General features: G+C 41.1%; 1 protein-coding gene across 1 annotated transcript in view; it reads right to left on the bottom strand.

The window, feature by feature from the left end:
• CDK6 (cyclin dependent kinase 6) overlaps positions 1-17,236 on the bottom strand; it is a 356,418-nt gene that overhangs the window by 157,279 nt on the left and 181,903 nt on the right. Inside the window, exon 4 of the mRNA XM_033931133.1 lies at positions 9,289-9,456. Coding sequence (XP_033787024.1) covers positions 9,289-9,456 — 168 coding nt within the window. The remainder of the gene's footprint in view (positions 1-9,288; positions 9,457-17,236) is intronic.

Below are 17,236 nucleotides of genomic sequence, written 5' to 3'. Positions count from 1 at the left end.
GGGACCGAGCTCGCGGGGATGGGGCGGCGATGGTTTTTAAAAAAAATTTCAGTCTTAGTAGTTTGCCGGTCCACGAAATAATTATTTTATTTCCGCCGGTCCACAGGTGTAAAAAGGTTGAAGAACACTGGTCTAATTGTTCGTAATCTCCATAAAGTAAAATAACTTTTACGTACCACTGCATGTATCTGAGTTTTCATAGTGAGATGTTGATTCAAAACGATTCCTAATATTTTAATCGTTGGGTGAATTACGTACGATGTTGAATTTATATTAATGGAGAGTTCGTGGGAAAGTTTACTAGGTGACACTACAAAAAACTTTGTTATATCAGAATTGAATTTGAGTTTAAATTGCTGCATCCAAGAATTCATCCTTTCCATTACAGTCTCAATTTTGGTGGTAATCTGGGACAAAACCGAGTTACAGGGTATGACAATTGTGATGTCGTCAGCATAGCTGAACAATTTTATATCCAGATTACTCAAACACAAGCCTAATGATGAAAGGTAAGCATTAAATAATGTGGGCGAGAGTAGAGATCCCTAGGGAACACCGCATGGGTTTTTCCAGCTAGAAGAAAGTTGAGTCCTAAACCTAACTTGATAGAGTCTGGTTTCCAGAAATCCCTTGAACCATGAGTAAACATTGCCTTGTAAACCTAAGACATCAAGCAAATTAGTAGATTAGTATGGTCTACCAGATCAACGGTGCTACTAAGATCGAATTGGAGCACCAATGCACTACCACCCTTACTTAATAGACGATTTAAATAATCCAGCAATGTAGCTATTACTGTTTCAGTACTATAAAGGGATCTAAGTCCCAATTATGAATTGTGAAGTAGTGAGTGTTGCTCAAGATATTCTGTCAGTTGAATGTGAACCAAGCCTTCCATGATTTTTACAAAGAAGGGAATCGATGCGATCGGTCTATAATTAGATGGCAATGAAATAGATTCTTTTAAGTTTTTAATTATTGGAGTGATAATTGCCATCTTCTAAAGGAAATTTTTCCACATCTAAAGAATCAATTATCCACTCAAATAGTTTCAGTTTAAAATGTACAGGTGCAACAGCCATCAAATCCAGAGGACAGGGATCTAGCCAACAATAAGATTGCGCATATCTTTGAAATAGTTTTATAAAATCATGCCATTCTGGCTTTTCAAATGTAGACCAGTACAAATCTGCATGAACCCCATCCTCTTTTAAATTAAAGTGTGAATCTATATTCAAAGAGCAGGATAGACAGGAAGATCTCAACGATGATACCTTAGAGCTGAAGAAATTAGCTAAGTCAACAGAAGATGGAAGGGATAACCAGGAAGATTGCGTCTTTTTGGTCACATTAAATGCGTTGTTGACTCGTTGAAATACTATCCCTAGGAGGTCTCAATATTAAGTGATGTTGGAACTGGAAATGCACAGAGCTCCATAGAGCTTCTGTGATAAATAAATAAATGAATGAATAAGTAAATATTTAACTAAAAAGGTTGGAAACAAGCTGCTAGAATAGCTAGTCTGAAAATATTTATGAAATACAGTATTGAAAATTGCCAAAACTCTGATTAATGATGGATCGATATTCAAAGCAATTTAACTGGCAAGAAATAGCTCCTGGGCAGTTAAATTGCATGTTCAGAGCTAACCACTAAGTTTCAGTGTCATTTAGTACTGCTGAAAACAACCTGTTAGCACTGAACTATAATATCTGGCTATTTGGGGGACATTTAGCCAGCTCTAGAAACCTGGAAATTTAATTCCGGTGTCCAGACATGGCCCAGCATTGAATTTCCAGGTTTAATGCCGGCAGCAATCAAAAAAACGCTGATTGCAAGTTTCAAGTTTATTATAAATTTGATTGATTGCTTATTCAAAATTCTAAGCGATGTACACACCAATAAAATTACAAATTTTTACACAAATATACAAAGTATAAGAATGGAAATTTTAAACAAGATAAAGTTATATCGATCAACTTCAATTACATTAACATTACCATCTAGCCCACATTTAGAAAGGTTACCATTTTCAACAAACAAAAGTAATCAATATTTAAAGAAATGACAAATTTTTATGGGGCAACAAAACAAACGGGAAAAACTCAACCTTGCAAAACATATTAAAGACTAATCTTACAAACATATTAAAACAAAAGGAAAGGATGGGAAGAGAAATACAAATTGTTGATAGTAAATAAGACACTTATGGGAAAAAACAATAGGAAGGGAGAGAGCAATGTACTTCAGAGAAGTTATGATGTGGAATTAAAATGAGGCTCCTAGTCAGCTGAATATCAAGCCCAGTGTTTTCTTTATATACTTCCCATGGTCTCAAGGGCCCCCTAAAATTCAATGGTGGGCCACATTTGCCCAAGGGGCCACAGGTTACCCACCTCTGTTCTAGATTATTATTTTTAATAACTGTTTTCAGTATTACATTGAAATATGCATCTATCCTTATTAGAAATGGATAGTTCAAACTTTCATAACTTATGATCACATAAACACAAAAACACAGCAACCAACTAAACTGCTGATAAATCCAAAATCAATTTAAATATCACAAAAATACATGCAGTATGAAAGAGATTGAATTCACGTAATTTAGGAGGCTAGGTAATAATATACCTTACAGCTCTAACACGTGTATTGGCTCATTAATGCATGTTAATGAGCAATAACACATATATGAATGCAGCACATGTTGATGTCAGGTACTGCAAGACACAATAATGAGATGAAAGTATGCAAGTGAATGCAAAACAGCTCACAACTATGTAAACTGAAAAATACAGCTTTCAGTGAACAATATAAGCTGTATTATTCCTGGAAAAATACCACCACCAATCCATCCATCCCATCAGAACACCTGGCTTCAATCATACATGCAGAACCACAGACCGCCTCTTGTCAAATACAGGATGCATGACCACAAAAACAGTATTAATGTAGACAACAATTAAACTGAAATCGTAAAATGCCAGCCTGCATGCAGGGCAACACTAGAGAAATAGAAAGAAATTCAAAATAAGTACATTGCAAAATATAAAGATTGAAGATATAAATTCTCAAAACTGACAAAAAAGGTAAGAAAAATATTTCAATCACTAAACCGAAAACAAAATATTTTACTTACCCATTTTGTCTGTTGATTTTATTTTTCTATCATGTTCCCAGTTTCTGGTTCTGCTTTCCTTGTCCTGTGCTCTTAACTGTTTCTAGAGCAGTCTCTCTCAAACTTTCTTGAGCCGGGGCACACTAAAGGTAGTGGCCATGGCTCGAGGCACCCAATGTCGCCATGATGACATCACGCTTATGTGTGACATCATCACGTTGACATCTACGCATGCGCAGAGTCCCTCCAGACAGGCCCTGAAATGTCAGTAGGGCGTGCCAGCAAGGAAGTCTACCAAATATCAACTGAGCACTCCCAATCACAGACCTCCCAAGCTCCACCCTAGACCCACCCAAGCTCTTCCCCGGATCTCGCCCCCCTTTACTAATTGTAATGCAATTTTTTTCATTCATTTTTATATACTGTACACACAATATACACAGCAGATATAAATTCTTAAAACTGATACATTTCAATTGAAAATAAAATCATTTTCCCTACCTTTGTTGTCTAGTGACTTTATTTTTCTGTGCTTTTAACTATGTTTTCAGTGCCTTCTTATCCATTGACTGCCTTCACTTTCAGCCTTGCATCCATCTTTGGCATTAAGTTAACGTTCAGTTTTTCAATTTGTCTGCTTTCTTCTCAAAATCTACTTTTCCATGTCTTCCCTTCCCTTCCTATCTCTCTCTCCTCCCCTCCCTATTTCCATGGTTTGACATCTCTCTCCTTCCCTCCTCCCTTCCTCATCCAGTGGTCCGACATCTCTCTCCTTCCTTTCCCTCCTTCCCAGTCTGGCATCTCTCTCCTCTCCTTCCCATAATCTGGCATCTCTCTCTACTACTACTAATATTATTATTTCTATAGCACTACCAGACTCCCCCCCTTCCCTTCCATTCCCTGGTCTGATATCTCTCCCTTCCTTTAGTCATCTCTCCCCCCCCAGTGTAACATCTCTCTTTCCCTTCCTCCTTTATGGCCCTCCTCCCAGTCCAACATTTCTCCCTTCTTTCCACCAGTCTAACATTTTTTTCCGCTCTTCCTCCTGCATGCTTCTCCTCTGGTCCTCCTTCCCTCCCCTAACCAACATCTCTCTCTCCCTCCATGAGTCCAACTTTTCACTCTCTGCCCTCTCCCCCTTCCCCCCATGTGACATTTCTACTTCCCTCCTTTCTTTCCTCCCCATCCATCTTGCCCTCTCCATGAGTCCAACCCTTTCTCCCTCCTCTACACTTTCTCTCTCTCTTTCCTTGCCTCTTCCCTCGAGTGACATCCTTCCTTCCCACTCCCCAACCCATGTTCTCTTCCCATGCACCATTTCTCCATCTCTCATCACTCTCACTCCTCCTGTAACAATTTTCCTTCCTTCCCTCTCCCCAACCCCACTCACAGCTAATATGATCTCTCCCCATCCACCATCTCATCATCTCCTCCAGTGTGTAGCATCTTTCCTTTCCCTCCCCTTCTGCCAGGTCCAGCAGCACCTCTTCACCCTTCCCTTTCCCTGCCCCCTGTCCAGCATCTCTTCCTCTCCCCATGTCCAGCAGTACCCCTTTTCCTTTCATCGTCCCCCCCCTTCCCCCTGGTCAGCAGTACCCCTTCTCCCTTCCCTTTCCCTCCTCCCCTGCAAAGCAGTACTTATCCTGTCTAGCGGCAGCAGCTCAGTGTGCTTTTAACTTGGCCACAGAGCTGCCTCAGAGCCTTTGCTAGGCCGGCCCATTCCGAGGAAGTCGCATCATTGTGCTGGGCAGACCTAGCAAAGGCCCCGTAGCTGTTGATGAAAACCGCGTCAAAATTAATCCTAGTGGCAGCTCTGTGGCCAAGTTAAAAGCACAATGAGCTGCCGCTGCTGTTCTGGGGGTGCGGAGAAGACATGGAAGGCAGGAGTCCAGGGAGATATGCGGCGAGAGGCAAGTCAGCTGGCCGGTGCTTCTCTTCCTTCTCTATGAGCCGCTACATAGTTGGAATCTCAGGAGGCACATAGTTTGCAATACACTGTTCTAGAGCCTCCTGTCCATTTGCTATTTTTCTTTGTCTTCTTCACTTTCTGTTTTACGTTTTTGGCACTGATTTTTATGTTTAGTTATCTTCCTATTACTGCCTCCTTTCAAACCTATCTAGTTTATCATCTCTACTTTTCTCCCCTCCATCCATGTGGAACACTTTCCTCTTTCTGTTTTCTACCCTTCCATCCATGAGCAAAATTTTCCCCTTGCTAATGGCTGTCAGTGACTGCCGCGAGAGGTCAAAGGAATCATTTGTAAAGGTCTGCCGCAAGGGACAGGAGCGAGGGGGTTTGCTCCTGCCGCAACGATCCCCACAGATCCCCAGGGGCCTCCTACATCTCAAGGGGAAGGTGTTTGGGGAGCCTTGTTCCAGGGGGAGGGGAGGAGCTTTAGGTATTGTGGGATAAGGGGCGGGGCTAGGGGGAGCATTTTGTGAAGCCAGGAAGGACCTTTCAGGGCCAACAATAGTTATGTAAACCCTGGAAGAATTTTGGCTGGGACCCGCATAGTCTCCAGCAGCCATTTCCATGACATTTAGCCTCAATATCCAGTGCATGTACCTGGACATGGCATGGCACTGAATACTCAAGCTAATCTAGCCAGCGACAGCATAAAAAAGAAAGCTGACCATCGTCAACTGAATATCAGATGGAAAGTCTATTTCAGATCTCGAGTTCTTTGCATTTGGAGGTACCAGTAGTGTAGTAAGGTTGGGGCAGACTGCCCTGGGTGCTGTCTTGGTGGGGGCACCGGCACCTCTCTGCTCCCCCATGCCACGCTTGTGCCCTCCCTCCCTGGTTCCTGTTTAAATCTTCACTAGTGCGAGCAACTTCTCCGGCCTGCTGCTTGCATCGGCCTGGCTCCCCTCTGAAATCACTTCTGGGTTGCGGGGCCAGGAAGTGACATCAGAGGGAAAGCCAACACTGGCATGAGCAGCAGGCCGGAGAAATTGCTCATGTTGGCAAAGATTTAAAGAGGTATGGGGGAGAGGGAGGGCACGAGTGTGGCATGGGATGGGGAAGGAGTGGGGGGGGGGTACAGAAGGAGCAGGGGGAGCAGAGAGGAGGGCATAGGGGGCCCCATCACTCCAGGCGCCTCTTACCCTTGCTACACCACTAGGAGGTACATGAAGATTAGTGATCCTTTTATGTTTTTAATCTCTCTGTTTCTAGTCATTTGATTCTTCTGTGGTTGTATTTAAGAACATAAGAACATAAGAAGTTGCCTCCACTGGGTCAGACCGAGGTCCATCTCGCCCAGCGGTCCGCTCCCGCGGCGGCCCATCAGGTCTGCGACCTGTGAAGTGGTTTCTGACCACTTCTATAACCTACCTCAAGTTCTATCTGTACCCCTCTATCCCTTTATCCTCCAGGAACCTATCCAAACCCTTCTTGAATCCCTGTACAGAGTTCTGGCCTATCACTTCCTCCGGAAGCGCGTTCCATGTGTCTACCACCCTCTGTGTAAAAAAGAATTTTCTAGCATTTGTTCTAAACCTGTCCCCTTTCAATTTCTCCGAGTGACCCCTAGTGCTTGTGGCTCCTCTCAGTTTGAAGAATCTGTCCTTATTTACTCTCTCTATGCCCTTAAGGATTTTGAAGGTTTCTATTATGTCCCCTCTAAGTCTCCTCTTCTCCAGGGAGAACAGCCCCAGCATTTTTAACCTGTCAGTGTATGGAAAATTTTCCATACCTTTTATCAGCTTAGTCGCCCTCCTCTGCACTCCCTCGAGTACCGCCATGTCCTTCTTGAGGTACGGCGACCAGTATTGAACACAGTACTCCAGGTGCGGGCGCACCATTGCGCGATACAGCGGCATGATGACTTCCTTCGTCCGGGTTGTGATACCCTTTTTGATGATGCCCAGCATTCTGTTTGCTTTCTTTGAGGCTGTCGCACATTGCACCGATGGTTTCAGTGATGAGTCGACCATCACCCCCAGGTCCCTTTCCAGGTTACTCACCCCTAGCAGTGTTCCCCCCATTTTGTAGTTGAACATCGGGTTCTTTTTCCCTACATGCATGACCTTGCATTTCTCTACGTTAAAACTCATTTGCCACTTTTTTGCCCAGTCTTCCAGTCTCGTTAGGTCCCTTTGTAGGTCTTCGCAGTCTTCCGTGTTTCTAACCCTGCTGCAGAGTTTGGTGTCATCAGCAAATTTGATAACCTCACATTTTGTCCCCGTCTCCAGATCGTTAATAAATATATTGAATAGTAGAGGTCCCAGCATCGACCCCTGCGGAACTCCGCTCGTGATCCATTGCCAATCTGAGTATTGGCCCTTGACTCCAACCCTCTGTTTCCTGCCCGCTAGCCAGTGTTTGATCCATTGGTAGATATCCCCTTGCACCCCGTGGTTCCACAGTTTTTTAAGTAGCCGTTCGTGAGGTACCTTGTCGAAGGCTTTTTGGAAGTCAAGGTAAATGATGTCTGTGAATTCACCCTTATCCATCTGACTGTTTATTCCCTCAAAGAAGTATAGCAAGTTCGTGAGGCACGACCTTCCCTTGCAGAAGCCATGCTGGCTCGCCTTCATTTGTCCATTGTTTTCTATGTGTTCGCAGATTGTGTCCTTTACCATTGCTTCCATCATCTTTCCAGGAACCGAGGTCAAGCTCACAGGCCTGTAGTTTCCCGGGTCACCCCTTGATCCCTTCTTAAAGATGGGCGTGACATTTGCTATTTTCCAGTCCTCTGGGATCTCCCCAGTTTTTAGGGAGAGGTTACATATTTGGCGAAGTGTCTCTGCTATTTCGTTTCTCAGTTCTTTAAGTACCCTTGGGTGGATGCCGTCCGGGCCTGGTGATTTGTCGCTCTTTAGTCTGTCTATCTGTCTGTGGACATCCTCTATGCTTACCTCTAGTTGACCACATCCTTACATTTGGTTATATTGAAGGCTATTTTACCTTCTTCAAAAATCTCAATCCTCTTGTTCATAACTACCTATCCTTAGGCACCTGATTCTGGCTATCCCTTCTGGATGAGGGGAGAGCTAAGTCCAGGAAAGAAAATACTAGCAATATCTCTAAAAATGTGGTTTTGCAAAACTACAACACAGTGTCTTTCTGAATGTCAGCCTTTATACAGCTGGAGCATTTAAGAATGAAAATAATACGTAAAGAAAGGGGAAAGGACAGTGAACAACAAAAGCATTTTTGCTCCACATTGTGTGCTTTGGAATTAAGTCTAAAGATAGAACTTGGTTCTATAACCATATAGGACCATTTTCCTTACATTAGTCAGTTTGTTTGAAGTCAAATGAGCCACAATCAGTTTAATAGGTTGGAATAAAGTTTAAATCATTAAAAAGTAGGTCATGATGACATTTCTTTTAATAAAATTAAGTGAAAATGATTTTTGGTGAGCACACTTGAAATAATCTGTTAGTTTAGTTTAATAAAACTTGATATATGGCCCTTCAAACAAATCAGAGTGGTGTACAGTAACCATCTAAGTAATGTAATTAAAGAAAATGAATCAAGAAATTATCACAGACCCAGCCTGGCTGTTCGGTGTTAGTGGCATAGACTGCTACATGGATCTAGGTTTGATATTCATCTTAGATAATGCTGAAGATGCTGGAAGGCAGTGCTCATAGTCCTGAGGTAGGAAATTTTAGTCATTCTGGAATGGTGGCATCTAGTGGCCAAACTTAGGGCCTATGATTGTGGGGGTTCTAGCAGAAGCTTTACTGGTATATGGTCCCTTTCTTAGGGTTACCAAATGTCCAGGAAAACCTGGACATGTCCTATTTTTAGAGGACTGTCTGGGTGCTAGGATGGACTTTCTAAAACCCAACAGTTGTTTGGGTTTGGAAAGATCTGGCTGTGTGTGTAGGGCCTCTGAGCATGTGCAGATGATGTCACATGCGCTGCACATACTCGAAGGTCCCCCAATATGGCCCAGAGGTCAGGAATAATGAGCTGAGGCTTTATGGAGGCGGGGCTTGGGGCAGAACAAGGTGGGGCCAATGGCTGGATGGGGCGGGGCTTGGGGCAGAATGGGTTAGTGCAAAGGCAGAATGAGGTGGGGCCGGGGGTGGAAAAGGGCAGGGTCATGTGTCCGGGATTTCACCAAGAAAAATATGGTAACCCTACCCTTTCTGAAGATTGCAACTGTGATGACCAAAAAGTATATAAAATAGGAGTAAAGAAAGAACTTACCACAGATGTAAGGGCCATTTGAAAACTATAGATTCGTGCAAGTCCAAAGTCAGCTAGTTTTATCTGCCCACTGCTAGTAACCAGGATATTCTGTGGCTTCAGATCTCTATGCACCACTCGGTGTGAGTGAAGAAAATCCAGTCCTCGAAGGAGCTGAAACATCATATCCTAAAAACAAGAGCAACAAATAAAAAGCACAGAGAATAAGCAAACAACAAGTTTTACTTCTTGTATTCTGTAACAACACAGCATCAACATTAAGCAACTGCAACCTGTTTGGATAGAACTGTATGGGGGGAAGGGGAATCTGAAGTAACAGTTTGGGGGTGATTTTATCAGGGACTTGAACACGTAAAATAACATTTTAGGTTCTCTAATGGACTCTTATACAATTTCTTAGAGGTATAGAGGCATATAAATTAGGTATACAGAAATAGCATTACTTTTTATGAGATACATGCATAGGAGAGGGGCATGGATGTGAGACTGGCACCTATGCACATGCTCCCTCATATTCAGTCAACAGTGGTTATTTATTTAAAATTCTTTAAGCTATGTATAGGTAATTGTAACAACGGTGAAACTAAAGTAGATAGAATTGCTAATCAATGTGATAGATGTGCTTGTTTTTGAGTGCAAATTAACTCAAAACGTACCTCGATAGACGAGAAGCACACACTCATTTCATCAGCCACTATCTGCAGTCATTTTCTTTTTTTTCTTTTTTTTATTTAATTTATGTCAGAGCTGAAAATTCATGCTCACAAGGATAAGAAGATTCAAATGGTAACAAAGCCTTGATTGCTTTGTTGCTCAAGTTAGGATAATTATTGCATAAAAAATACAAATAAAATACTGTTAGTTTTCAAGGGTCAATCACGTCAAAGAATGATGCTTGTCTGGGCGGTTGTATCCTTACACACACAGACACTCATAACATTGACAGCCTCTTGCATACACGACATAAGTGTTATCTATTCAAGTATATACTTAATAAATTAAAATTCTGGAATCTCTCATGGCACACTCGGAATCTCTTCAGGGCACACAGTTTGAGAGACACTGCCTTAGGAGGTGGAGTAAATAGCCCACTCCCAAAATAGCCACATCGTCACAGTAGACACACGCCTGTCAGTTGGTGGTGGCCAAAAAAGGGTGCCATATGTAGAATATGGAAATTGGCATGCAAAGTTGGGTACACAATAAAGTCAGTTGCACGTGCATCTTATTTTAATAATTGGTTGTTAATGGGAGTTAATATTAGGGGTTAAGGCCCTGATTCTATATATGCTACCTACAAAATCAGCATCAACTTTTGCAGTGCTAAGCACGATTCTATAAAAGATGCACTGTGTAGATTTGCACTTAGCCTAAGCGGCCTGAGGCATCACTAGGCATCCTAACTTTAAGGCACACTGTATTTATGCCAGGGTTTTCTTGGCCTAGTTAGGCGCCTGAGTTAGATGCACAATGACACTTAAGTCAAAAACAGGTGCCTGGCTTGAAAACACAACCTCTTTGGACGTGCCTACTTTTGATAGAATCATGTTTTTCAAGTAAGGCACCTAATTTTCAATTAAGTCCAATTAACAGCAATCATGAGCCATTATTGATGCCGATTAAGCCTATTAATCAATTAAGTTAGGTGTGCTGATGTAGGCGTCTAACTTTAGGTGGACTTTATATAATTTGGTGTGTCTAACAGCTAGATGTGAAAAAAAAATAGATGAACTAAAAGGCCACAACTAAATTTTGGCACACTATAGTGGCTTAGAGCAACAAAAAAGGAAGGAGGGGTCCAACCTTATCTGCAGAAAAAACCAACCAGGAACAAACAAAAACCAACTGCAGATGTGTACAAGATGCAGGCAGAATTTATTGTGACAAATATAAATTTATAAAAACCTTTTTCCCAAACAAGGGACCCGACACGGTCCGTGTTTCGGACAAACCTTCGTCAGGGGTCCTATTGAGTACAAATACAATACAAAAGTTTATTAATTAAATTATAAAAACAATATAAAATATCATATATATGGACAGAAGGATGTTGTTGTGTCATGCTAGAGAAACAAGTGTGCGCAAAGCATGCAATCTCAAAACTGCATGCATGAAGATAAGTGAAAAACAAACATTTGTGATGTTTTTGTGAAGATATCTGTGTTTTCTATCACAAATGTTTGTTTTTCACTTATCTTCATGCATGCAGTTTTGAGATTGCATGCTTTGTGCACACTTGTTTCTCTAGCATGACACAACAACATCCTTCTGTCCATATATATGATATTTTATATTGTTTTTATAATTTAATTAATAAACTTTTGTATTGTATTTGTACTCAATAGGACCCCTGACGAAGGTTTGTCCGAAACACGGACCGTGTTGGGTCCCTTGTTTGGGAAAAAGGTTTTTATAAATTTATATTTGTCACAATAAATTCTGCCTGCATCTGGTACACATCTGCAGTTGGTTTTTGTTTGACACTATAGTGGCTTTGCATTACTATTCTACAATTGCTTAGGCATGCCTTCAAACTGTTCTAGAAATGACGCTAAGTATAGCTCTTTGTGGCACCAAAATGTTAGTGCCAATTTATAGAATTGCCTCTATAGAAATAATGGAAGAATTAGTTAGCAGCTGGGTCAATTTATCAGGCTTATGTATACTAATAACTAGATGTGCCAGGATGGCGTGAAAGTGTTCCACATTGCAATATCCAGCTGCTAGTCATACAGCTAAACAGTTTTAAGTTAAGGCAGCAAAAATACCGTAGCTATTCTAACTTAAAACATTTAGCTCCTGTATATAAATAGTGGCTGAATATTGCCACTATATGTACAGCTAAGTGAATTTACATATAATCTGCACAACTGCTTCTACAGATGGTGGTGCCAAATATACATAGACAATTTAAATACTGTAGCTGATGTTTAAAAAAAAAAACACAACAAACTGGTTGTGGTGTTTAAATATTGGGCTGACTGTGAAAAGTAATTTTCAAGTTAAAGATGTTTAAAAAAAAAAACCAAAAAACAAACAAACCCAAAAACCATGTTCCCCTTAAAAGTGAAATTTCTTAGATATTCTTTCATTTGCGGTATATCAAATCAAGGTGGAATGTGAAAGTGGAACACTACAGATAAGTGCCCTCAGGTTTTATTATAAGTTCTCATAATGCTGAAGGGCAGACTTGCAATTAAATGGGACTGGGAAGCAGAGACAAATGTTAAGAGAAGAGTTAATACATCATTGATTGTGCTGAAGCAATTTACCAAGTGCCCTTACTGATATCAGGTTCAGAGAGAGAAAGAGATTAGCTTTTTCTACTTGAAGGGTAAATGAGTGGCAGATGTTGATAGCTGAGGCACTCCTTAGCCAGAAGGATTCAGTGATGTGAGGCCCTGGCTTTTCTTTCCCTGCAGCTGTCTGTGAATAGTAGTTAACTGTATGTGCTAGTTTAACCTCAGGGTTAACATATGGAGGGATCCAGGCACCACTGGCAAGTCTTTTTTTTTTTTTTTTTTCCTTTTGCAACCGTTGTCCTTTCCTTTCTGGTATAAATTGCATGACAACATGTGACAAGGCTATGCTAATACCTCCTTTATTGCTTTTCTAACATTGGCTGCAGGCTGCCTACTTGGCCACCCAGCCAAGACCTCACATGAACCACAGCAAAGGGTGCTCTGCTTGATCCATAAATAAGCCTGTGGTTTAGAGAGCCAGTACAATGCTGCTGTACATGTTTTCACCAAGAAAAATTGATTACAAAGGGCTTCAAACCTAGAGGCAATACTTCTTAAAGAAAAACTTGGGACGTTTACAGTGTTGTACAGTAAAGGTTTTGTCATAAGAACATAAGAATAGCTTTACTGGGTCAGACCAATGGTCCATCTAGCCCAGTATATCATCTTCGCAGAGGCCAATCCAGTGGCATAGTAAGGGTGAGGGGCGCCCAGGGCGGTGGCAACCCTCCCCCACCATGTGCGTGCCTCCTTCCTTTTCCCCGTACCCCCCTTTTACATCACTTCCTAGGTGTGAGTCCTGGAAATGACATCAGAGAGAGTGTCAAAAAGGTAGGGGGGAAGGAAAGGGGCATGCGCAGCACGGAGAGGGGAGCGAGCGGGTGAGCAAGGGGGGGGGGGGCAGAGAAGAGGAGGGGTGCCACTGTGCCCTTAGGAAGACCGTGCATAGGGCGGTTCGCACCCCCCTTACTACGCCGCTGGGCCAATCCAAGTCACAAGTACCTGGCAAAAACCCAAATAGTAGCAGCATTCCAATTTTATTTGTTTAAGAAGTACAGAAAACATTTGTTACTTTTATTTTTAGTGAAGTAATAATTTCACCAGTTTTTACTACTTTACTCAGGTACACCTGATGTAGTTAAAAGTAAAAGCTGAAGAAGGCCGTAAATTATGATTCCTTGGTAAACCAAATGAAGCAGCAAAACTTGGAACAGAATTTTGCAATTGAAAACTTTGTCACACAAATGTGGATCATCTCACTTATATTTTTCTGTTCAGTGAATAAGGTCTATGAGAACAATGCTGTTTTAATTATTTTTTAATGGTGCAGTCAATTACCACGCAGATTAAAAACTAATTAAAGCAATTAAGTTAGGTGGCAGTATAGTGCCTACCGCTGCTTAACTCTCAGTGCTGTTTTTAGAATCAGGCCCTTAATGATATTCCAACAGTTTGCCGTCAGACGAAAAATTGTTAGAACAACAATAACATAGTAACATAGTAAATGACAGCAGATAAATGGTCATCCAGTCTACCCTGTAACTACATGCATTACAATTTCATGACTGAATTGTCTTTTTTTTTTTTTCTTGGTTTCTTCTGGGTCACAAACCTTAGAAGTTCACCTAGTACTGTTCTTAGGTTCCAACTATTGGAGTTGCTGTTGAAGCTTACTCCAGCCTATCCAGCCTACCCCCCCCCCCTCCCCGATATTCAATGCTGGTCACTGTAAGCGGCCCGGCATTGAATATCCACAGTCAGAGCCAACCACAGGAGTTAGCTGGCCTGCTCCCTGTGGTCTGAATGTCAGCCCAACTGAGCAGAAACACATCTAAAAAATGGCATTTTTGAAACAAAAAGATAGGCTTTATCTGGTTCGAAAATCACCATGTTTGCCACTCGATTTTTGGACATTTTTCACAAAACATCCCAAATTGGACTTCAACATCATAACAAAAATGCTCCTCTTTATGTCCTTAGCAATCAGAGCTTCCAAAATTGAACACAATACTCCAAGTAAGGTCATATCTAAGACATGCACAGGAGAATTCTTTCTGCTATGCTGCTGGCTATGCCACTCTCAATCCAGCCACACATCCTTCTGGCCTTGGGCACTGCCAGGGAACATTGCTTTGCCACCTTGAGGTACTCAGACATTATTACAGCAAGGTCTCTTTCCTGGTCCATGCAAGAATTGTTTTAATAATGGATTGTTACTGTATCAGGGGCTATGGAGTGTGCTGCAGTGATCTTTTCTTTACGACATTCATAAGTGAATATAAAATTATGCCCTGGAGTAAGTCTTCACAGAACAAGAAAATTGACCCTGATCCCTCCACAAAGAAGACACGACCAAGAAACAAAAGGCTTGTGGAGAGTTGATGTCCAAAATGAAGGCTTTATTAAGACAAATAAATAATCCACATAAAACATCTAGGACCTGAACCACTGGAAACATGTGGACCCAACATGGTCCGTGTTTCGACATAATTGTCTTCTTCAGGGGTCCCTATTGGTCCTATAGAGAGTGGATTAATTAGCGCAGAGATTATCATTACAATTAATCCACAAGAGATTCAAGGTGTGTCATGAGAGATTTCAGAATTTTACTTTGGAGTCCTTTTACTAAGGTGCCCTAGCCGATTTAGCGTGCACTGAACGCTAATGTGTCCATTATATTCTATGGACACATTAGCGTTTAGCGCAAGCTAATATTTATCGTGCGCTAAATCAGCTAGCACATCTTAGTAAAAGAGGGGATTAATTTTTAAAAATTCCCTTCATAAGTATACAGTAGAATAGATAACACTTATGTTGTGTTTGCAAGAGTCTGTAAATGTTATGAGCGTCTATGTGTGTAAGGATACAACCGCTCACACAAGCATCATTTGTTGATGTGGTTGGTCCTTGAAAACTAATGCCAAGTAATTTTATTTTTAGTTTTTATGCAGTAGTTATCCTAACTTGAGCAACGAAGCAATCAAGGCTTTGTTACTGTTTGGACCTTCTTATCTTTGCATACTTGGATTTTCAGCAGACAGAAATTAAATCTAAAAAAGAGAATAACTGCAGATTGTGGATGAAGAAATTTAATGCTTGCTTGTCGACTATCAAGCCGCATTTTCAGTTAATTTGCACTCAGAAACAAGCATGTCCATTGCATTAATGAGCAATTCTAGTCTACTTTAGTTTCACCGTTGTTACAATTACCAACATATAGATTAAAGAACTTTAAATAAATAACTCTCCAATTTAATTTTTTCTTGGTTCTGCAATTTTATAATTTAAATTATAATGTGCTGCGAAAAACATTTCCTCTGTTTAGTGTGCCAGAGCTAAAAAGGTTTGAGAGACAGTATTCTGAAGTACATAGAGAAAGTGCTGCAGGCTAAGCATCTCCAGAGAGCTATTTATGCAATTCAGAAGTTTTGCAGATTTGAGGCCTATGTGATTTAGCTTGCTGACAGCCCTATGTAAATAATAAATATTCTCAAAGCAATTAACTAGTTATGAAAACAGGAAATTCATGCATTTCTGATGATTCATTGCAGGGCTATTAAACTAGACTGTTCATGTTAAACAATTACCCATATGCAACCAAAGGCCTTCCATAATGTGGAGAAAAACTAGCAACGTATCAAAATACAGTACATTCTTCATATGACTCCTCAAATATATAAGCTATGAATCACTACCAAACTATTTCTTTTTTGTGAATTAAACAGTGACCGTGTAAAGCATGGCTGAACTGTTAAACAGTAAGCAATGGCTGAGTGTAAGACAGTTCTGTGATGGGTAACACCTCATGCTTCACTATAATCTTATCACGACCGGGGGGGGTGGGGGGAAGAGAACATTTCTGCGTTACGGAATTGCAGTGGAAAAGGAAAAGACAAGAGCACTTTCATTTTCATTTCATGTATTAAACAGTGTAGATCTTTATTACATTCCAGGGACAGCAGTCCTTGTTTTTCGTCACAATGAAGTGCAAATTTTATTACCTGCTAACAGTTTTTCATTTTACTATAATGAAAAATTAAGTAATGTATCTCTGCGGCATACAACAAAGTGTCGCACCCAGAACCATGTTAAAATTATTGGAAATGGTCGTCCACTATTTGAACTCATGAGGTTCAATAGCTGCATTATAGAAACTCATGCTTGTTTTCTAAAGTCACGCATTAGAGAATCACCACAGAAATACAGAGCGAAAGAAACACAGACTTGTTATGGCAGACTAAGACCATAGGCACAGATTCTCTAACCAGCCGTTGTCGCCTTAAAAGCAGCCATGTGTCAATCATGCCACAGTGCCAGTTAGAGAATCGTGCCTCTGGTAAAGGTATGCACCGGAAATGTAGGCCAGGGTTTTCCAGGCCTATATTTCCAACGCCTACCTTTAGATGTGAATCGTGCCTCTGCAGGCACTTTATGGTGCCTAACACTACTTCCAGCATTAGCCACTCCTATAGTGGCGTTAGGCGCCATAAATCACCTACTGAGGTGCAATTCTAGTGCTGATTTTTTAGGCGCTGGTAGGCACCTTAAAAATTCATGAAAACATCATTTAAGTGACATTTTTCACTGAGCTTGGGCACCTACCGGTGTCTAAATAAATGGTGCCGTTTAGAGAATCCAGGTCATAATGTCCATTTGATCTGCTGGTTTTTCTTCTTGTTGTATACAATGAGTCTAATATACAAAGC

Source organism: Geotrypetes seraphini, chromosome 2 (genome assembly GCF_902459505.1).
Source record: "Geotrypetes seraphini chromosome 2, aGeoSer1.1, whole genome shotgun sequence".
In the NCBI taxonomy this organism is placed as follows: domain Eukaryota; kingdom Metazoa; phylum Chordata; class Amphibia; order Gymnophiona; family Dermophiidae; genus Geotrypetes; species Geotrypetes seraphini.
The sequence above is the reverse complement of the archived record's forward strand: the minus strand, read 5'-3'. Positions and strand labels throughout refer to the sequence as shown.